The 24,455-nt window shown below is 37.9% G+C and overlaps 1 protein-coding gene across 1 annotated transcript in view; it reads right to left on the reverse strand.

Moving 5' to 3' along the window:
- The window catches only part of LOC114047398 (tubulin polyglutamylase TTLL11-like), a 237,933-nt gene extending 214,441 nt beyond the window's left edge, over nt 1–23,492 (reverse strand). Inside the window, exons 1-2 of the mRNA XM_027868227.1 lie at nt 22,958–23,492; nt 19,733–19,740 (exon numbers count right to left, since the gene is read on the reverse strand). Coding sequence (XP_027724028.1) covers nt 19,733–19,740; nt 22,958–23,492 — 543 coding nt within the window. The remainder of the gene's footprint in view (nt 1–19,732; nt 19,741–22,957) is intronic.
- Nucleotides 23,493–24,455: the final 963 nt, after the last annotated feature.

Genomic DNA, 24,455 nt, shown 5'->3' on the forward strand with positions numbered 1-24,455 from the left:
CTAAAAGCTGCCTAATGCACAAATAACCTTAGTTAAAGTCTTTAAGATAATAAAATGCATAAAAAAGGATCAAGTTAAAAAATGGTGAGCTCAAAGACAGTTAATTCAGAAACCAACCTTTAACAGTGATTTTAAAAGTAAAATTAATTTTTGAAACTTTATATTGAATTCAAAACACATTGAGACATTTAGTAACTTTACTAGGTTTTTAAAAATTCACTACTTTTCTAGTATGGCAGAAACTAGGCATTGATCAAAATCTCACACCATATACCAAAATAATGTCAAAATGGGTTCATGATTTAGATATAAAGGCTGATACTATAAACAAACTGGGAGAGCAAAGAATAGTTTACCTATCAGATTTATGGAAAAATAGAATTCATGACCAAACAGGAGACAGAGAACATTACAAAAAGCAAAATGGATAACTTTGATTACATTAAATTGAAAAGTTTTTGCACAAACAAAGACAATGCAACCAAGATTAGGAGGGAAGTAGAAAACTGGGAAGGAATTTTTACAACCAGTGTCTCTGATAAGGGCCTCATTTCTAAAATATATAGAAAATTAAGCCAAATTTATAAGAATACAAGTCATTCCCCAATTGATAAATGGTCAAAGGATATGAACAGGCAGTTCTCAGATGAAGAAATTAAAGCCATATATAGTCACATGAAAAAATACTCTACATCACTATTGATTAGAGAAATGCAAATCAAAACAACTCTGAGGTATCACATCACACCTATCAGATTGGCCAAGATGGCAAAACAAGAAAATGATAAATGTTGGAGAAGATGTGGGAAAATTGGAACACTAATGCATTGTTGGTGGAGTTGTGAAATGATCCAACCATTTTGGAGAGTAATTTGGAACTATGCCCAAAGGGCATACCCTTTGAGCCAGCAATAGCACTTCTACGGCCATATCCCAAAGAGATCATAAAAATGGGAAAAGGACTCACATGTACAAAAATATTTACAGCAGCTCTTTTTGTAGTGGCAAAGAATTGGAAATTGAGAGAATGCCCATCAATTGGGGAATGGCTGAACAAATTGTGGCATATGAATGTAATGGAATACTATTGTGCTATAAGAAAGGATGAACAGGCTGACTTCAGAAAAACCTGGAAAGACTTGTATGGTCTGATGATGGGTGAAATGAGCAGAACCAAGAGAACATTGTACACAACAACAGCCACGTTGCACGATGACTAATATTGATAAACTTAACCCTTTCCAGCAATACAAGGATCTAAGACATCTCCAAAGGCCTCGTGATGGAAAATACTATCCACATCCAAAGAAAGAACTATGGAGTTTGAATGCAGATTGAAACATACTATTTGCTATTTTTTTTCTTCTGCTGAGTTTTGTTTCCTCTTTCTGGTGGTTCCTCCTATTGGTTATAATTCTTACTTATAACATCACTAATATGAAAATATGTTTAATAGGAATGTATACGTATAGCCTATATCAGATTATGCATCGTCTTAGAGAGGGTGGTGGGGAGGAAGGGGGAGAAAAATTTTAAACTCAAAAGCATATGGAAGTAATTGCTGATAAATCAAAATAAATTAATTTTAAAAAATTCACTGCTTTTCAAACTGAATTACACACACACATATATGTAAATATATGTATATTTTTATTATAACTTAGTATACTGATCCCCTGGTCATTCTCCCTCCTTCCTCAAGGACTTCAGCACCTGGCTTACTATTTTCCTCTCCTCTTCAATTCCTGCTTTTATACTAGGGAATTTTAATATCTACATAGATGCTCCCTCAAGCTCTTTAACCTCCCAATTCTTCAGCTTCCTTAAATATTAATACCTACTCCACTCCACCTCAGCCACACAATGGTCACACAACAAATCTCACCATAACCCACAAGTATTCCACTTCCAATAAACTATTATTCCATTTCTTCCCATGGTTCACCCCTTCTAGACCTATTCTCCCAAAATATTAATTACCTGCTCCAACATCCCTTTCTTCCCTTTCTGACTTCAACAGTATATTTAGCTAATTCAACTCTGTACTGCCCTGTATTCTTGAATCCAGTACCCTTTGTCCTAATGCAGTTTATCTCTTGCCTACTCCCAAGGCAAATCTCAGCCTGGAGGAGGTTTCATATCCATGTTGACTGGATATATTACAAATTCATGTTATCTGACTTCACTTGAAGTGAAGAAATCCTTTTATTCTTCCCTAATCGATTTCCTTTCTCATTCTTCATGGAAGCTATGTCCAACCTCCCTGGGACACAGTTTCCTAATCTGTAAAGGAAGAAGAGCAGACTGAGTGGTGCCTAAGGTTCCTCCAAAGTCTAAATCTATGATTCTATGATGCTAAGAAGATAACCCTGGAGAGGTACAGTGCGCTAAATTCCTGAAGGCAGAGGCCCGAAAGATAGAAATGAAGAGTATAAAAAGCACTACTTTGACGAAAAATACAGGTTGCAACCCTAGAAAATGCTTGAAAGTTGGAGAGTAATAGGAGAGTCTAGGAGTTGTGTACTAAGGAGAATAACTAGTTCAGAGAATGGAAACTTTAGGAATTATTGAATGTTAGAGCTGGAAGGGATGCCTTAGAGATTATCTAGTCCAACTCCCTCCTTTTATAGATGAGAAAACAGGCCCCAAAATAAGAAGTGACTTGTTCAACATCACAAAGTTACCTGGGCTGGAATCATGTCTCCTAGATGAGTCAAGGTATTTTCCACTGTACTATGTTGCCTCCCTGACAAAAGGTCCTGGAAAGACTCCAGTAACAGAACCACTGAGTCAGTGTTTGAGACTCTGGATAAAGGGTAGCTTTTACTAGGAACTGAAAGCTGAATCTGGGGATCAGCATAAATGATCTTGGTTAACAGTTTAAGCCAGCTGATTAGCAATGAAACCTAAAGTAATGGTCACACATACAATAATAATAGTTGACATGTATATAACCCTTTATGGTTACAAAGCACTTTTACATTTACATTTACATTTCATTCAATCCTCATAACAACTCTGTGAGCTAGGGTGGGTAGGGACAAAGATACCCATTTTACACATCAAGAAATGAGGTTCAGAAAGGTGATTTGTCCAATCTCTTATAGCTAGTAAAATGACAATCTGCACTTAAACTCAGACAATGAAAGTTAGAGCTAGAAAAAATTTGGGAATCATCTAGTCTAACCTCCTTACTTTATAGATGAAGAAAGCCCAAAGGGTTGGAGTAACCTGAGCAGCATCACATATATAAAGAGCATATTCCAGTTTCAAACTCAGGTTTTCTGATTCTAAATTCCATGCTATTTCCACTACACTGTTCTGCAGACCTCATATCTTTTCATTCAAAACCAAATGTGATTTTTTCTAAGGTTACTGAATACCCACACCTACCTTGATCAAAGATAGGAGTTAAAGCTAATATTGTAGCCCTAACAAAGAAGTCTGTGGAATGGTAAATATAAAGTGTTATTATCTCTAGATAGTTTGAATTTGATTTAATTTTGCATCTTGCTCATCAATAAAGTTGAAATATTCATTGGTTGCCTAATGGAGCTTCAAGCAACGAGGCCTTTATTAAATATCAGCATGATATTTATGAAAATGATAATGTTAATGAAACTGGTACACAAATCTTTCCCTATTGCTTTGTTAATGCAAAATTGCTGCTTCTCCCTAATGCCTAAATCACTCCCTAGGTAGAAGGTAGGTGCCTAGGGAAGGTGTAGAATCATAAGAACACTGAAATGCTAAGCTAAATGGTCTCTTAGGGACCTGAAAGACTGAATGTTCCTCCCTAATCACCTAACTTATTAGCTAAAACTCACATAGTCCCCAAGAATAATAGAGCCCAGTGGGTCCAATTCTTTCCCTCACACTTTGGCCCCTACTACCATTCCTCTGCTAGAGTGAAGCCTGTGCATGTTAACCACACTGAGAGTGTTTATCAATAGGTTTATCTTACATTAGTGTTTTCATTATGGCCACACAACCCTAAATGGGAGTATGAGCATTGTGGTTTGATACAAGAATACAAGAATGATTACTTGCCCTATGTTCTAAACATTCTATATTATATGGTCCCCTACATCTTTATTATTCCATGTTCTAGAAATCCTTTACAGATCAACATTCCATGTTGGCCTAGATCTTTCAAAATCTTATGACCCTTTGTTCTAATGTTCTACAGTCTAAGGTCTCTTCCAGCTCTCACATTCTATAATTCAGGCAATACAAAGCTATTCTACTGGTGTGTTTCTCAAAAACAACTTTATTGATCAGACTTTGGAATGACAAAATAGGCCAATACCAGAAAGTTTATAGGCTTCTGATGGAAGGAAAAGGGAAGAACACAAAGAAAAGATATCTTGGGTAGAGAATAACATAAATCCTCAAGGACAATTTTTAATTTAGCAAATAGATCATAATAAGTCTTCAAGGAGGTGGTAGGCATAGTATCCCTGGCCCTTCAGTGAATCTGCTATTCTGGGGTTAATCTGCCTAATTATTGTTTTTGTACTACAGCATCATAAACAAATCCCTGAATAATTCATTAACACGTCTAGCTAATATGTTCTCTAGAAATTAAGTGGAAAGGTGTGAAGAAATGGATGCAAATTCATGAGCTTGGAAATTCTATAATCCCAATAGTTTAGGCATCCAAAGCAAGGCTATAAATGAGCTATGAGACTGAACTCAAAGGGAAGATCAATGTGGACACCTGTTTAAATAGCAAATAATGTAAAGCAAAGAAGTACAAAGAACTTAGGAATGGAACATGACAACTGTATACTATCACTATGGTTAGAGATGTCAATAACAGAAGAGCTATTGCTTAGTCACAAAATATTAGATGTTGCTGAGAGAGAGCCCATAAAGATCATTTAATCCAATCCCTTTATTTTATAGATGAGGAAAACTAAGGGCCAATGAGGGTAAGTGGTTTCTATCGTCTACCTATAGGAGAATCATAGATTTGGAAGAGGCCTTATATTCTACCTCTAAATTTAATTTCTCACTCAATAGAGGAACCCCACCCCACTTCTACAACAACTCAATGAGAAATCGTCCAGCTTTGGCTTCAATAACTCCAATGACAAGGAACTATTTAGGCAGTTTATCCCACTTTTTAAACTGTGTAATCATTAGAAAGTTCTTACTTATACTGAGCCAACGTATGCCTTTCCAGTTCCACCCATAAATCCTAGTTCTGACCTCTAGGGCAATACAGCCCAAGGTTACAAGACTAATAAGTGGTAGTACCAAGACTTAAACCCAAGTCTCCTGACAAAGGATGAATGGAAAAGTATGGCATGGCCCTGCAATGGTAGCAGGAGTACTAGAGCTCAGAATAAGCCAAGGCTGATGAGGAAAGATAAGACAGACAAAAACGATTTTTTTTTGTTTAAAATCTATATTGGGAAGGAATAGGACCATTCAGTGTGAATAGAAATATAACTGACAAGAGACAAGGATGAGTTGCTTAACTCTTATTTTACTTCTGTTTTCTCTGCCTAAGAGAAATATCATTGGTCCAGAAAGCACAGAGCAAACATGGCCAATGGTGAGTTGATGCCCAGGATATATAAGGAGATAGTAAGAAAGCATTCAGTGACTTCTCAGGAATTCAAGTTATATCATCAGATACTGAAAGGCCTAACAGATGTGTCCACTGAGCCTCTGTCAGTGATATCTGGAAGACTGGAGAAGAGGAGAGTCACCATAGCACTAGAGAAGGGGAACTTCTTCTAATTTTTAAAAAGTGAAGAGGATGAAGTCTAAAAGCTATAGTTCAGTGAGCTTGATTTTGTTCCTGACAAAATTCTAGAATGTATCGTTTAAAAAATAATAAACTTCTTTAAAATGGTAGCAGTAATCATAAAAAGTTGTAGTATGGCTTCATCAAGAATAAGTCACACCAAATTAACCTTTTTTGCACTTACTGACAAAAATTCCAGATCAGGGAAATTCTGGAGACGTAGTTTTCCTAGAGAGAATCCTGAATCAAATCCGAATTTGGGGGCTTTTTACTTGTATTATTTGGTGTGGTAGTAAACAAGGACATCATAGAAAATTCAATATTGACTGACTGAGACAGACAAAAGCTAACTGAGGGAAATGAGTAAGCATTTGAAGAAATGATCCATTTCAGTTAGACAAGTACTTTCCGACAAAGTCAAAATCTCCAGGGGAAGATGAAACTAGTATGCATAACAAATTCTCCAAGGACCCCTGAAATGACATTGAAACAACTGCAAGAAACTCCAGAATGGTTCAGAACAGTTAGAGGAACAAAGGAAGATATCAAAGAATAAAATGAAAATTAGAGCTCTAAAGGAAGAAATCAGCAAGTCTAATCAAATACTAGAGGAGTTAGAACAAAAGATAAGAACAGTCATCAGTATATTATAATGCAAAAAAATGCAGAGACAGAAAAATAATGAAACAAAGTTTAACAAAACAACAAGATCTGAAGACCATATGAGAGTTTTATAAGAATCCTGAACTTGAAGTTAACATGTGAAGAAATAACCTGAGATAACCTGACATTATAGGTCTTTCTTTTTTTTTAAATCAAGAAAAAGAAAACCTAAATACTGTACTCCATGTAACCCTACAGAAAAAATGGCCAGAGATATTAGAAGATAGCAAAGTTCAGATTGAGATGATGATGATGATGATAATGACAATGATGATGATGACAACGACAAATCCCAGGTTTGAAATAGTGAAATACCAAGGAACACTGTGGTCAAACTTCAGAACTACAATACTGAAGAACAAATTTTACAAGCAACAAGGAAAACACTTTTTATATACCAAGAAAAAATAATAATAACACAGAATTAACCCATCATAACAAAAAACTCAAAGGAAAAATTATAATGTGATATTGCCGAGATTAAAAGGATAGCTGACACCCCAGAATAACATATCCCACAAAACTAAGCCCAAGTAATGAAGACAATAACTAAATGTTCATTAAAAGGGAAGAATTTGAATCATTCCTTCAAAGAACACAAGATGATCAGAGTATCAACTTGCAAAATGACCAAACAGCAGAAAGTTAAATAATTTCAAATTGTAACAAAAGCCTAAGAAATGAAATATTTTATCTTAATATGTAGTTAAAGATAGGCAAAGATATGATTATGTGTGGTGAGGGTGATACTTCTACTTATTTGATTTTCTCTTAAAATACAGATACAAATACACACAAAATGACAGTAAAAAGGCAAGGAAAGTATCAATGAGCTAAACAACACAAGGAATAAAAGGTACAATGATGAAAACCAGCAGGATAGCAGAAGGAAGATGTGAATTAATTTTTTAGCAGAGAGAAAAATCTCATCCCCTCATTAACAAATCAATATTATAGATGGTAACATAATACAGAGGAGTACTTCTCACAGTAAGAGGAAAGGGTGAAACTAGTAATGAAGAGAGACAGACAAGAGGCTTTCAGTTTTTCCTCCCGCCTTCGGAGTACTGGGAAAGTGAGACAGAATTGTGGGCAGAACAGGAAAGGGGAAGTGGAACTGGAAATATGTCCAACAGGGGGGTAACAAGTAGGTAGCAGCATGGTTGATCTCTCAGAGAAAGGGGGAGAGGTCGTCAGTGAAACAATGAACTTGGCCAATGGAGACTTGGACATTTTAACAGATCAGCTTCTACAAGATGGAATCATGCTGACTTCCACTAGGGGGCAAGAAGTGGTTGGGCATCCAGGATGGCAAGGCTCAGAGAGTGCAAAACAGAAGTTCATAAATTCAAAGGGAGGGTAACCTGACATCAAAAAAAAAGAATCAATATGAGAAAAGACAAAGACCAGAATTGGACACCCTGAGCTAGGGTGCAAGAATATTTCCCATGCCCCATTGCCTCCATTAAGAACCAACATTCCTGGAAATACATTCTAGATAATCCCAGGAGGGGTAAGGAATAAGAAAGGAGGTAGAAGGAAAATGACACTTGTTGAAAAATTATATCAAAAATTAACTTTACCGAAATAGACAATGGACAAGGAGGTGTTGGAGTAAGAAAGGAAATAGAGTACAGTACAATGTGGAAGAAGCATTAAAGAGCAAAAGAAAGAATAACGATAAAAGTAAATAGTGGGAGTTTGGGAGAGGGCAGGATAATGGGATGAGTTGGGATTTGTATAAGCAAAACAAAGGGCAGAGACTAAATGCTCATTTACAAGACATACATTATATACTCAAATATTAAAAGGAATCTGTGATCTCATTGATTTTGATGTTCCCTCCAACCACGCAGATCAAGATTCATTCATGCCTACCCATCCCATATTAATTTTTCCATTTTCCCATAACCACAGGGGTTCTAACCAAACTTTTGGGGGACTTCCTTGACATTTCCCAATTTTTTTCATTTATTTGTAATAAGTTTTTATTGATGTCTTCTGTTTCTTACATTATCATAGTTATCCTTATTATCCTTTTACCTCCTAAAAAGCTATCCTATATAACAAATAACATTTTTTAAAAAAGGAAAAAAAAATCAGCACAAGTGATCAACATATTGAATAAGTCCAAACATATGTGCAATGTGTAACATTTGTGGACCTCCCCCCTCCACCAAGGAGTGGGTTGGGGTGTCTTCTCATATCTCTTCATGAGTTATGCTTGATCTTTATAATTTTGTTATACTCACTTGGTGTGTGATTGTTCTTTCCATTTACATTGTTGTAGTTACTGTATATAGTTTTGGGTTTTTGGGTTTTTTTTTCTGGTTTTCCATACTGCAGTCTGTATTCATCTTCTCTGTTTTCATCACACATATCATTTCTTACAGCACAGTAACATTCCATTATATTCATGTACCCCAATTTGTTCAGCCATTCATTTCCCAATTAATGGGTATCTAGTTTGTTTCCTGTTCTTAGCTATCACCAAAAGTGCTGCTATAAATACTTTGGAGTATATCCGGACTTTCTTATCTATGGCCTCCTTGGGGTATAAGCCCAGTAATGGAGTCTCTGACTCAAAGGATATGTACATTTTAGTCACTTATTTGGTATGCTGTTTGTATGATGTATTCTTTGACCCACTCATTATTTAGGACTTCATTATGTTAAGTCTTCATTTAGACATGCATTTTTTGTTTTTTGTAAATCATAGTTTGTAAAGGATGTATTGACTTTTTGCCTTTTCACATTTGTTTGCAATATCTCTCTGCCCTAGTATATGGTCAATTTTTGTAAAAGTTCCATGTAGTACTGAGAAATACATATATATTCTTTTGCAGTCCCATTTAGAAGATGTCATAGGTCTCTCAACTTTATTTTCTACAATTTGTTCAGTTCCATATTCTTCCCTTTTTTTATCTTTGTTAGACTTATACAAAACTGAGAGACGGATATTGAAGTCTTCCATCACTGTGTTACTTATGTCTTCTTGTAGCTTAGATGTTTCCTTGATGAATATGGACGCTAAGCCATTTGGAGCATATAAGTTTATTATTAATATTGGTTTGCTGTCTATGGTTCCTTTCAGCAAATGTAGTTTACTTGTTTATCCCTTTTTATTTTTGGATTGCTTTTGTGTTGTCAGACAGCATAATTGCAACTCCTGCTCTTTTGGATTCATAGTAGATGAATTCTGGATTTTTTGATGCATTTTGGATTTCTGGATTTATACTTGATGTATATAGTGATGTAGGAATGAAATTCAGAGAAGACTGAGACTGGACATAGTGTGGAACACTTGATTATAATAACATTTAACATTAACATAGTACTTACTATGTGACAGTCACCATGATAAGTGCTTTACAGTTACTATCTCATTTAATCCTCACAAGACTTTGTGAGTTAGATGCTATTATTATCTTCACTTTACAGATGAAGAAGCTGAGACCAAAAAATGTTAAATGACTTGCCCAGGGTCACACATCTGGTACGTGCATGAGGCCAAATTTCAACTCAGTTCTTCCTGACTCCAAGGCTGACACTCTATCCACTGGGCCATCTGGCTTCCCCTTGAAGAGGAAATAGAAGATTTCAAATAGCTTTCTGGGGGGAATGGGATAGGTAATCTGCTTTTCTACATTGAGGACCCAGTTGAGTTTTGATAGTATGAATTTGTAATGTAATCAGTCAGTAGGGTTGTGAGACTTCTTCCAGCCAGGTTCAGCAACTTAAGAGGAATGGAGGAAGAGCAAGATGGGAGGAATCCAAGGTTGAGTTTGGGCAAGAAAAGACTGGTAATAGGACAAGGTGGTGAATAAAGGATAGTGTAAAGCGGAAATGGCTAACTATAAGGTCAAAATTAAAAAAAGAGGAAAGTAAAGTCGGAGCAGGGGTCATGGTCTAAGAGAAAATGGAAGGGTAGAAGTCAGAATGAGAAAGAAGAATACTTCTGGGAGGGGTGAGGCATAGGGGAAGATGGAATGATTGAAAATACCTTCAAATATTTAAAGGGCTACCACAAAATGGAATTAGATTTATTCCATTTGACTCCAGAGGGAAAATCTAGTGTGAAAGTTACAAAGATACTTTATGTCAGGAAAAAAACTAAACATAAATTCCTAATCATTAGAACTATCTAAAAGTGGAATGGGCTGCCTTGATCAGTGGTGGGTTTCTCCCCTTCATTGGAGGACTTCAAGCAAAAGATAGATGCCCCCTTGCTAAGCATACAATAGAGGAGGATCTTTTTCAGCACAAGTTGGATGAGATGGCCTCTGAAGTCTCTTCTAATTACGTGATTCTGTGAGGCAGTTAGGATTAGAGCCCTGTGCCCAGAATCAGGAAGACCTGAGTTCAAATCCAGCCTCAAACAATACTTTCCAGCTGTGTGACCCTGGGCAAGTCACTCTGCTTCAGTTTCCTTATCTATAAAATGGAGATGATAATAGCACCTGAGAGAGATATATTTGATAACATGTAAATTAAATAGTATTTATATTATGGTAATAGTATTTATAAAGTGCTTAGCACTAGGTCTGGCACATAGCAGGCATTTAATAAATGCTAATTCCCTTTCCCCGTGTCATTCCACCATTCCCTTTATCACTCCACCAGAGTTGCTCCTCTGTTTTCCACCTATTTAGAAATAAGTTTAAGAAGATTAAGATTGATCCTGTATCATTTTCTTATTGACCCTATTTACAATTAATTGATTTTGTCCTGTAACTAATTTTCCCCTGTAATTCCTTAAGTCATGGTTCTTTCTCTCTGAAATTAGTTCAGAGTTCAGCTGGCCTATGATGGGTTAAGTTTAAAACTCCAGCTCTTCTAGCTTCAAGAAATTTAACTGATCTTGCAGAATGTGTGTAAAAGCAAGGGAGTCAGGCCTAATGTCTTTACACCACTAAGCTATCCTTCAAGGATGCCTGGTCTGCTGTCTAAAAGTCTGGGCCACTATCATGCACCTGGACTCAAACAATGAGCACTTCTTACCTCATGAGAGAAGATGGGGGGGGGGGTCACTGCTAGCCTCCATTACCAAACTTCTAACCAATCATGTTGATCCCTGCACAATAGTGTTGCTCTCAGTCCCATGATGTCATCTGCCCTATTCTTTGTTCCGTACCCCCCATAACCTATAAAATGGGAACTGTTCTTTTGCTCAAAACCTTTGGTACAAGTAGGGGCAAGCCACTGATTCACTTACTGACATGTAGAATGCCCTTGCTAATAAAGTTATCTTATTTGAAGATCTGCCTCAGTTTACCCTTTTGCTAAATTCCAATTGTGACAGGTTCTTACTATTATCAGTTAATTACAAAACACAAAAGGAGATGACTAGAAGGGATTAAAAGCCCAAAACTCATTATGGGTTTTTGGCAACATGGTACAGCTGAAACATCACTAGATTTGTCACCAAAGTACCCCAGGCTGAAATCCTACCTCTGTGACCATGGGCAAATCACTTCACTCCTCTGGGCCTCACTTTTCTCATGTGTGTAAGAGGGATGGAGCGAAGAGAATAGCACCTATTATGTGCCAGGTACGGTGCTAAGCACTTGTTACAAATACTCATTTGATCCTCACAAGGATCCTATGAAATAGGTACTATTGTTATCACCATTTTACAGTTGAGGAAACTGACACAGAGATTAAGTGGCTTGTCTAGGGTCAAGTTAAAATTTGGGAGTTGAGCTAGGTGATATCTAAGGTCCTTTTTAGATTTAAATTACATGATTTTATTGTGTTTTGTAGAAATATTTCTATTTGCTTTACCGAAACACCATTTCATAAGCTCTCAGAACCCTCTTGGTGACCAGCTTCACTAAGCCACACCATTATACTTCAGGGACCATTCCATCCTCCCCTGTTCCCTGGTTTATATGCCTTTTTCTCTATGGAGAATGACACAGGACCAAAGAGGGTACACAACTGGGCTATACCACTGAAAGAAAATATCTGCAAACTACCTGAAAAGCCCTGATATATATAATACAGTCATCTCCAAGAAAATGTAATTGAGATATAATAAGATCAGTCAAATTTTCATAAATTATTTGAAATAGCATTTGGGACTGATTTAAAAAATAACAAGTCCTCTGGTGAAGGGAATGTTATTGATGGAAACCAACCCTTGCCAGAACATAAGGCTTTCCATAGTCTATAAACACTACATTCTATATTTCAGAGATAGGGTTGCTATAGCCAGAGAAAACAGTTCACTGCCTGGAAGCACACTTATTTCCCATTAAGGAAAACTATCTTTATCAAGGTAGACAGAAAACAGAACGCCACAACCAACTACACAAGTCACATGCACATACTATTCTTTCAGTTATAAATTCAGAAAGAGAATCGGAGTTCTAGAGTGATAAACGTCTCAGGACACAGACTGTCAGAGCTGAAAGGGGTGTATAGAACACAAAGTGTTTAAACATAAAAAGTAGAAGGAACTGAGAACATAAAAGGTTAGAATGTACATTGTTAGAGTAGAGTCATACAATGTTCAAACTTGAAGGGAATTTAGAAATAATTTGGACCAATCCCTTCATTTTATAGCGGGATGATGACACTGAGGCCCAGAGAGGAAAAATGACTAGTCTCATTTTACAAAAATAAGTAGTGGCAGAGCTGGAACTAGGACCAAAACTTTCCTGACTACTCTTTCCAGTGTTATTCCCAAAGTATCACAATTTTCTGAGAAGTAGATAGTTTATGTTTGAGCAAAAACTTAGCAGTGCCACAAACACTTGTCCTTAAATTCACTCAGGTCACAGATCCCCTAAGTATTGCATAGTTAAAAGCAGAAAAAAACTAAAAATATTTTATTCTTATGCTAAAATGTTAAATTGGTCATCAAAGAACTAATATAAATCTATGAGGTTGAATTCCAGCTAGTATTTATAATCAGATACAACTTTAATGATAGAAACTAAGTCAGAAGGACCATTGTCTGGCACAGTTCTGTTTTCAAGAAGTTGTATTTGTTTTACTCTCTACTATAGCCCTTTTAAGTTTATGACAATAAGCATCTAGAGTCAAATGCTATCTTCAGTTGATTCAGCTACTTGTCAAGCGCACTTGAAATCTGTATTCTGGAAAACACGAGCTAGGGGAAACAAGATCAGGATCCTCAAATATCTGAAGGTCTGGCATGTGGAAGAGGGATGAGGGATTAGACTTGTTCTGCTTGGCCCCAGAGGACAGAACTAAGAACGATGGGTGAAGCATATTTCACATTTCAGTACATTTTAGTGCAATATTAGGAAGACCTTTATAACATTTAGAAATATAAAAAAAATGTAAAGAGGCTGCCTTCAGAGTTCTTTGATACTGGATGCACTTAATTAAGTGTGGCTAGATGATCAGAATGCTCTAGAAGTTATTCATCTTTTAGGTAATGGTAGAACTAAAAGATTGTGGGATCTCTTCCATTCCTTAGATTCTATGATTGTCGTGACAAACATGACTATAACAATATCTTAAGAATAAAAACTATACTCCACTGGTGCTCACTGCCACTGCCACTGCCATTACTAATAGGAAAAATAACAACAAACATAAGGAATGTAGCATTAACTAACCATCATAACAATCTGATCATTCAGGTCATCATCACACTATGACTATGTGGAGGTCTTTAAACAGAGGCTGAATGACCTCTTGGGAGTTTGGAAAGTGGTAGTTCAAGTATGAGTTTAACAGGACAGTGTGAAGTCTCTTCTAACTCAGATTTTACACATCTAGAAGTATATATATATTTTATGTTTTGAAGGTTTAAGATGTCACAAAAAAACAAAAAGTAGACATAATTTGACAAAGAAAAAAAAAGATGGCATATTCGTCCTAGAATGGTACATAAAAAGGGCCGTTGGATAAGAATCTGAAGATCAGATTGGAGTCTAACATTAATGGTATGACCATTGGAAAATCATTTTACCTCACTGGCCTCAGTTTCCTTGTCTTTAAAATGGCAAAAATCCTACTAGCATAATCTACTTCCCAAGTTTGTGAAGAAAAGTTTTTTGAAAACCTTTAATATGCTTTTTTTATATGCTTTTAAAAAATGTGAACTATTACTCTTTATCTGTCTTCTGCAAGAAAGGGAGAAAGGTTGCACCTAAAATGATAAAGGATATGTAACACATCACCAGTAAGAAGATATGAGTATACCCATTAGTTGCTTTAGAAGTTACAACCTATTTATATCACATTAGTAATGATAATTGTTCACCCAGCAGGAGAAAATTGACAAACCTTAGGTGAGATGAAACAAAAGTTCCACAAGGTAATTAAAATGCCAAATCATGAAAACGCTCCATTGTCTACAATGGATCCTTATAAACCAAATTCTTGATTCATAAATTCAAAGGATCTCAGAAACTGAAATTACTTCAGAGCTCATCCAGTCTACCTGAAACCTGAATCCCATCTGAAATCTACCTATAAAAGGCAACAGGCCTACTTGTGAAGGCCTCCAGTGGTGTGGTACTCAACACCTTCAGAGGAGATCTATTCAACTGCCTTGAACTTGAGAAGTTTTCTTACATTGAGCCAAAGTTTGCCTTCTTACAACTTCCACTAGTCCTATAGACTTTGAAGCCAAACAGGAGAAATTGGTACAAAAAGAAACCTTTTAAGTCAGTGCTTCCCCCCCCCCCAAAAAATAGGCAATATTAAAAAATCCCAGCACTAGAGATATAGATGTCTTCTAATTGGATACATGCAATTCTTATTTATATCATCACAGTTATGTGACCATGTAGTTGTTACTGCACCTCCATCAAAATCTTCCTCTGATGCCTCATACAATATTATGTAGTTGTCCCAGGGTTCTAGAACTCTATGGCATATAGAATGGAATATATGCTTTGACAGGTCCTACCAGAGCTGGAAAGGCTTCAAGTATTGGCCTGGAAACAGACTGTGTCTGGCATCCATGGATTACCCTAAATTCAGAGAGACCCATCAATAGAGTCTGACTGCAGAGTGATGAATTTTTTTGTCCGTAATTCACAAAAAAATGATGGAGCGTCACAGTTCATGTCAGTGGATTGGAATGCCCACATAGAGAAAATCATGGAGTCTTGAAATACGAAAGTAAGTATGCAGTATAATGGAAAGAACACTGATCTCAAGGCAAAGGGCTTGTGTTCATATCTTAACTATACTCCCTGAGAGACTTTGCATAAATCACTTTATCTCTATGGTTCTCGGGGTCCTCCTATAAAATAAGGAAGGCTGAACTAGACCAACTCTAAGGTCATTTTGAGTTCTAAATCCTATGATCTTAGATGCACATGCAGAATAAACCAGATAGTATGCTACTTCCCTCCATTTCCAAAAATAAGAGCAGATAAATAATAATGGTCACTTGTCCTGTTAGGAGAAACTTATAGAATGTTGTTGAGTTCCTTTTCAAAATGTCTTTATTCTGTGGTAATAGACTTTTTAAAAAAAATTGTTTCATTGATTCTCTTTTCTTTTTTTTTTCAATATCACTATCACTTGCTAATAACTTTCCCAATATAAAATCCTCCCTTATAATAAATCAGTACACTCAAGGAAAATACATGAACACAATGTCAATCTAATAATGGCTCTTAAACCAGAAATCCAGTAATATATTTTTATATCCTACATCCTATCGGTCAGTCAGAATCAGAATCCTCTGTCCTATAATTATGGCATGGTATGATGTCCATTGCTTTTCAGAGAAGCTCTTGTAAATATAATACCTAGTTAATGTAAATATATAAAATATAAATATCTAGTAACTATAAATAAAAAATATATTGTAATTTATCATTACTATTATTATAAAGGGCAACACCATCCTCTCAATCCCTCAGACTCTTAATCTAGGTGTCATTTGTGACTCCTTGCTATCTCTCATCCCACCCTATATCCAATCCGTTGTCCAGGCCTGTTGATTTCACCTTTGCAGCATCTCTTGAATAGGTCACCTTTCTCTCTTCTGACATTGCCATCACTCTAGCATAGGCCCTCATCATCTCATGTTTGGATTATTGCAATAACTTGCTGGTGGGGAATGTCTGCCTGCCTTAAGTCTCTCCCCATTCCAATCTATTCTCAGCCACCAAGCAATTTTACTAAAATGCAGGTCTGATAAATTCCTGTGGTTTCCTGTTGTTTCCAAGGTCAAATACAAAATCCTCCATTTGGCTTTGAAAGTCCTTTATAATCTAGCCTCCGCCTACATTTCCAGCCTTCTTACACCTTACTCCTTACTAGTTACTCTGATCCAGTGACACTGGCCTCCTGGCAATTCCACAAACAAGACACTCCATCTCTCCATTCCAGGTGTTTTCTCTGGCTGTCCCCTATGCCTGGAACACTCTCCCTTTTCAACTCTGCTCCCTCGTTTTCTTCAAGTTGAAACTAAAATCCAACCTTCTACAAGAAGTCCTTCCAAACCTCTCTCAATTCTAGTACCTTCCCTCTGTTAATTATTTCCTATTTATCCTGTATATAGCCTGTTTGTACATATTTGTTCATTTGTTATCTCCCCTTGTCTCTTGTCTCTTTCGTGTATTTCTAGCATTTTACACAGTGCCTAGCACATGGTAAATTCTTAATAAATGTTTAATGACTGACTGTTTAGAGGTACTATTTGGATTTAACCTCAGCATATGAAGATAGACCAACTTCAAATTTAGTCTCCATCTAAAATAATGTTTCTTTGAAAGGAAAAAAAAATGTAGGTATACAATGAAAAAGAACGAAGGGAGTATATATTCAGATCAAAATACTAAAGTATTTTTTTTAATTCTTTTTTTTTTATTTTTAGTTTTCAACATTTACTTCCACAAGATTTTGAGTTCCAAATTTTCACCCCATCTTGCCTCTCCCCCCACCCCAAGATGGCATGCATTGTGAATACCCCTTCCCCTAGTCTGCTTTCCCTGCTATCTCTACCCCCCTTCCCCTTCTATTTTCCTGAAGGGCAGGATAGATTTCTGTACCCCATTTCCTGTATTTTTTATTTCCCAGTTGCATGTGAAAACTTTTTTTTTTAAACATGTGTTTTTAAAATTTTGGGTTCCAAATTTTCTCCCTTCCTCCCTCCCCACCCACCCTCATTGAAAAGGCAAGCAACTCAATATAGGCTATACATGTGCAGTTATGCAAAACACTTTCATAGTAGACATGCAGTGAAAAACTAACTCTATTTCCCTTAATCCTATCCCACCCCCCCATTTATTCTATTCTTTCTTTTGATCCTGTCGCTCCTCAGAAGTGTTTGCTTCTGATTACCCCCTTTCCCAATCTGCCCTCCTCTCTATTATCCCCCTACTCTTTTGTCCCCTTCCCCTCCTATTTTCCTATAGGTTAAGACAGATTTCCATACCCAGTTGAGTGTGTATGTTATTCCCTCCTTAAGTCAAATCCTATGAGAATAAGATTCACTCATTTCCTCTCACTTTCCCCTGGTTCCCCTCCACTGTAAGAGCCTTTTCTTTTCTGTTTTTTTGTGAGATAATTTACTACATTCTACCTTTCCCTTTTTCCTTCTCCTAGTATAATCCTCTCTCACCCCTTAATTTTATTCTCCAGATATGACCCCTTCATCTTCAACTCACCCCGTGCCCTCTATCTATCTATCTATCTATCCATATATATATGCATACATACATATAATTTTTTCCCTCCAACTACCCTAATACTGACAAAGGTCTCATGAGTTACAAATATCATCTTTCCATGCAGGAATGTAAACAGTTCAACCTTAATAAGTCTCTTATGATTTCTCTTTCCTGTTTACCTCTTCATGCTCCACTTGAGTCTTGTATTGGAAAGTCAAATTTTCTATTCAGCTCTGGTCTTTTCATCAAGAATGCTTGAAAGTCCTCTATTTCACTGAATGACCATTTTTTTCCCCTGAAGAATTATACTCAGTTTTGCTGGATAGCTGATTCTTGGTTGGAATCCTATCTCCTTTGCCCTCTGGAATATTATATTCCATGCCCTGTGGTCCCTTAATGTAGAAGCTGCTAAATCTTGTGTTATCCTGATTGAGTTTCCACAATACTTGAATTGTTTCTTTCTGGCTGCTTATAATATTTTCTCCTTGACCTGGGAACTCTGGAATTTGGCTACAATATTCCTAGGAGTTTTCCTTTGGGGATCTCTTTCAGGAGGAGATCGGTGGATTCTTTCCATTTCTATTTTGCCCTCTGGTTCTAAAATATCAGGGCAGTTTTCCTTGATAATTTCTTGAAAGATGATGTCTAGGCTCTTTTTTCGATCATGGCTTTCAGATAGTCCAATAATTTTTAAATTCTCTCTCCTGGATCTATTTTCCAGGTCAGTTGTTTTTCCAATGAGATATTTCACATTGTTTTCTAATTTTTCATTCTTTTGGATTTGTTTTACAGTGTCTTTATTTCTCATAAAGTCACTAGCTTCCAAATGCCCTATTCCAATTTTTTAAGGAAGTATTTTCTTCAGTAATCTTTTGGACTTACTTTTCCATTTGTCCAATTTTGCTCTTTAGGGCATTCTTTTCTTCATTGGCTTTTTGGACCTCTTTTGCCATTTGGGTTAGGCTATGTTTTAAGGTGTTATTTTCTTCAGTATTTTTTTGGGTCTCCTTTAGCAAGTTGTTAACTTGCTTTTCATGATTTTCTTGCATCACTCTCATTTCTCTTCCCAGTCTTTCCTCTGCTTCTCTTACTTGCTTCTCAAAATCCCTTTTGAGCTCTTCCAAGGCCTGGGACTGATTCATATTTTTCTTGGAAGTTTTGGATGTAGGAGCTTGGACTTTGTTTTCTTCTTCTGGTTGTATGTTTTGATCTTCTTTGTCACCAAAATAAGATAATATAGTCTGACTCTTTTTGCTCTGCTTGCTCATGATCCCAACCAATTACTTGAGTTTTAAACTCTTTGTTAAGGTAAGAGTGTTTCCAATGTGAAGAATGTACTGTTCCAAGCTTCGGGGGTTTGTACAGCTGTTTTCAGAGGTACTTCTAGGGACCTGAAAAGTGTCAGTTCTTCCAAGGTGCTATGATAAGGGACGAGGTGTTTTCCCTCCACTGCCACAACAAGCTCCACCACGCCAGCTCTCTTCCTTGCCCCAGGACTGCCCCTCAGAACTGTGACCCAAATCCAAGCAAGGGCAAAGCAAGAGATTCCTGCCTCGGCCCTGGCAAAGAGATCCTTGCAATCCCCCTGTGATAAGCCACTCGATTCCCCCTCAGTCTGTGGGTTGGAAGCTCAGAAGGCAGCCGCTGCCCTCAGGGCAGCTGAGATCTAGCTTCTTCTCTCACCACAGTCACAGACTTTTCCCACTGACCTTCTAAGTTGTCTTTGGCATTTGTGGGTTGAGAAGTCTGGAAACCGCTAAAGTATTTTTTAAACTGCCTAAGAAATTAATATAGATGATAAAGCTATTACACAAATATCATCATTCAAAATTGTTGTGGTTATTGATTATGATTTTAAGGACCAGTCATATTTAACTTATAGAGAAAGAATTTCAGTAGATGATTAGCATTAAAACAGCATATCTACTGAAACAGATGATGAAGTATAAAGAGGATATAAACTAGTGTTAAATCATACAGCTTTTTAAAAAAATATTAAGTACGTCAAAGTCACTAAAAGCCAGGGAAGGTTAAGCTATATGACTAATAAAATCTGTAAACAACTCTAACCTGTAGCTAGCAAGACATGACTCAAAAACCAACTAGAACCAAATGTATTCTCATTCAACAAGAATGCATTGGCATTTGTTTTATTTTAAGTCATCCTAGCCAAAATAGTTCTTTTTATCTCTACAGAATAACATAAGCTTCTTGAGGTCAATGATTATTCTATTTTTTTTTTACTTTTTATAATCTCACAATTTAACAAACATTTGTTGAATTGAATTAAATGACTGATTTGGGTTTAAAGGCACTCAGCTGGCTCCAATAATTACTGACCATGGCTTTTGGCAAGTAACTTCCCTTGTTGGAGCTTTACTTACCTAATCTATAAAAGGAGAGGTTTGGAATGCCGACATTTTTTGTTAATACTTTCTGTTTCTGGGGGCAGCTAGGTGGTGAAGTGGATAGAGTAAGGACCCTGAAGTCAGAAGGACCTGAGTTCAAATTTGACCACATATACTTAGTAGCTGTGTGACCTGGACAAGTGGTTTAACCCCAACTGCCTTAAAAAAAATCCCTTTCTCATTCACTCCTAGTGTTCCCTTTTCTTCTTTCTATTTAAGTAGAAAATTTTAGTCATATTAACTACCAATAAAGTTTTTTAAATTATTTTTTATAAAACTAGACCCTTTTCAATAAATAATGGCTGCATATGAGCCTTTGCAATGAATATTCAAGTAATACTACTACACTCCAGTCCTTAACCCCCATATTCTGTCATGTGATCAAAAGAGAGATAGACAGAAGGGGATGGGGAAGAAGATTGCATCTCTTCATTTTGCAACTACAATGATTTGAATTTTGACATTGTTTTGCTGATTTGCAATCTTTTCATTTACTGGTCTTATTTAAATGTTCCTGCTACTATTTTCTATTATGAAGAGAAAGTAAAATAGCAATAAGTGTGAAGGAAAGAGTTGAATCAAATCCCAATGGTTGATTGGGTATTATCTAAAATGGAATCATCTGTGAGTTGGCCTAGCCCTCTTGTGAAAGAGAAGAATGAGAAAAGGAAGATGAACTTACACATACAGTGGCAGGCTTCCCAAGTTCAATCACATATACCTAAAATGCTGGTTGCTTCTCTAAATGAATCTGGCATTGGATTTGACTGGTAGCTATTTAAAATTACTTGATTTTGTCATTCAGAACTTAAGTAACACTAAATAAAATTAGTGCTTCCATATACATAATAGAACAGAAAAACAAGAAACTGTTAATTTCTATTACATATAGTTTGCTTTTATTTTTAAATATGTAACAAATTTAAAATATAACTTTCAAATTATAGCTGTTCTTTTTTTGGCATTCCTTCTGTTCTCTTCTGTTTATTTTTTTAAAAAATTTCTTCAATGACCTTGTTTTCTTTCTTTATTTCTGTATCCTATCTCCTCCTACCCTTCCTTTCACCCTTCCCCCATTGAAAAAAGAAAAAAAAAACCCTTGTAACAATTATACATAGTCAAGCAAAACAAATTATAATCATACTTTGAGACCTAGTAGCTGTACCACATTGGCCAGTCTGAAAATACATCTTACTCTACATAAAACTACTTGTTTTCTTGGTCCCGGGAAGCACCTTTAAGGAACATAAAACTCCATGAAAGGAGCACAGTCATAATTTATGGTTTAGATGGTGTTTCTGGCCTAAAGTCTAAGCTGTACAATTTGATGACCAACATCTCCAGTGTATAGGATCATAAGATTTGTAACTGAAAAGGGCATTAGGTTCACTTAGTCAATCATATATTCACCACTTCGTCTTAAAGATGAGGAACCTGAGACCCAGGGAGAAGAAACTGACTTGTAGAAAGTCAGAAGTAGAAAGGAAAAGAGCTGAAATTTAAACAAAGATCCTATCTGATTCCAAATTTAATGCTCTTTCCACTACACCACAGAATAACTACTTTTCCTAAAATCAACAAACACTACAATTTTCAAACACAAAATTGAATGACTACCTAGAACACTGACACCCCTTCTACTAACCACATCCATGGGAGATCCAGAACCACAGAATATTAGAGCTGGAAAAGGACTTTGAGATCATTATCCACTAAATTGTAAACTCCTTGAGAGCAGGATCTATATTTCCAAGATGACTGCACCTTCTCCCATCACTACCATACATAACGAAATGTCTTTCTTACAGTAGACATTCAACAAATGTTTTTAATTGAACCAAATAATTTTTCAACTAGAAACCACAGAATGAAAGAGACCATAGTACGTAAAACATCAGAGTGAGAAAGTGAGGCATCATGATAAAAAAGAGTTGGTTTTAGAGTTGGGGACAAGGGTTCAAACTCCATTACCCTGTGCCCTTGGGCAAGTCACTTAATATATCTCTGGGTCTCAGTTTAGTCATCTGTAAAATGAGGGAGTTGGCCTAGAGATTTATCCAACCTCCTTATCCCGCTCTAAATGTATGGACATAAAACCATCAAGGTTGAAGACGATCCTTAGAAAGTTTTGGTTCAGAACTGGAAGAGCAATTAGAAAAACGTTTGAAGAAGAACTATAGCCTGTGAATACTGGACACCTTGGAAGATGGAACATCAAGGCTAGAAGAACCCAATTAAAAACATTATGTTTCAAGAGAGAACACAGAATATTAAAGCTGGAAGTGATTTAAAAAATAAAATGTTAGAACATAGAACTTAAGCGCTGGGAGGGACCTCCTCCAAATCCCCCTCCTTCCTCCCAACCCTTAAAAGACAGAGAAACTGGAGCCCAGGGACGTCTTTGACCCTGACAAGGTCAGGAAGGGTGGTCCCGAGCACCAAGGGTCTGCCTGAGTGTGTGGAAGGGGGGCTGGGTTCCCTGGGACACCTCGGCCCTGGCCGGGCAGCTAGGCAGAGGCTGGAGGGCGGGATGGAGGGGCTCACCTCCCTCCACTTGAGCTGCCGAAGGCTGATCTTGAGGGCTTCCAGGGAGGTCCTGGCCTTGGAGCTGTCCACGGTGACAGTGAGAGGCCGGCGGCCCCGGGACTCGTCGGGCACGCGCACTTCGGCGTCTTTCTTGCCTTTAGTCTTGGTCCTGGTCCTGGCCACGGGGCGGGGGCGGCGTTCCTGGAGGCTGACGTCGCCTTGCTCAGCCGGGTTCTGGACTGTCAAAGGGGCTGAGGCAGGGACCCGGGTCTGGAGCTCGGCCTCCGCGGGCCTTTCGGGCTCGGGCTCAGACTCGGGAGCGGGCTCGCGTTCTGGGTCGGGAGCGAGGTCAGCATCCGGCTCGGGCTCAGTGTCCGGCTCGGGCTCAGTGTCCGGCTCGGGCTCGGGCTCGGGCTCTCGCCGCGGCTCGTTCTGCTTGGCCTTGGGGTCGGGTTCCCCCTCCGCGCCGGGGTCCTCCAAGGCCGGCAGCTCCGCGGGCCCATCCCCGCAGGCCCGCTGCATGGCGCTCAGTGTTGCCCCTGCTTTCCCGGGCCCCGCAGGAGCAGCCCCCACCCTCCCCACTGAGCCCCGCGCCCGCCCGCAGCCGTAGCCGTCCCAGCAGCTCCAGCCGCCTGCGCTCCGGCCCGGCCGGTTGCCATGATCGCCTCTGGTTGACAACCACGGCAGCCTCGGAACGGAGTGCGAGAAGGGACAATCAAGAGCCCAACCCAGGAGACCTCATAGGAGCAGCATGATCACGTGGCTTGTCAGTCACAGAGGCTCCAGGTACCATGTTTGAAACTGGCAAGCGAGACCTTCTCTTCTCTTTCTCATTCTTTCTTTCCTTCTTCCAGCTGTCACTCTGCCCCTCTTTGGGTAGTCTTCTTTCCCTCTCCCTTTCCCCCATTTTTCCTCTCCTTCTTGCTTCCTCTCATTTTACCTCGTTCTCAAACCCAGGGCTCCTTCCACTGCATTCCCATGCTGCTCCCATTTCCCAAATTAACGGAGTACTTTCTTTACCACCATCCTGTGAGGCAGGTGGTGCGAGGAGTATTGTCTCCGCTTTACAAATGGGGAAACTGAGATTTAGGAAAGGAAAATGACTTGCCCAAGTTCACTTGAACAGTATCATGGCTCAGAGGATAGAGCACAGAGCCTGGAGTCAGGAAGACGAGCTCAAATGCGGTCTCAGACACTTATTAATTTCGTGACCCCGGTCAAGTCACTTGACTGCAGTCTGCCTCAGTTTTCCTCATCTGTAAAATAGGAATAATAATAGAAATTACCTCCCAGGATTGTTGTGAGGATCAAATGAGTAATAGTTGTAGCGCCCATAGCACCGTGCCTGGCACATAGTAGGTGCTATATAAGTGTTGGCTATTATCGCATTATTATTACTTTCCCCTTCCATTTCTTTATAATAATATTGCACCTATTAGGTACTTAGGAAAATAAGGTTCAGAGCTGGAATGGACTTTAGAGGTG

Source organism: Vombatus ursinus, unplaced genomic scaffold (assembly GCF_900497805.2).
Source record: "Vombatus ursinus unplaced genomic scaffold, bare-nosed wombat genome assembly UNPS02014786.1, whole genome shotgun sequence".
NCBI lineage: Eukaryota > Metazoa > Chordata > Mammalia > Diprotodontia > Vombatidae > Vombatus > Vombatus ursinus.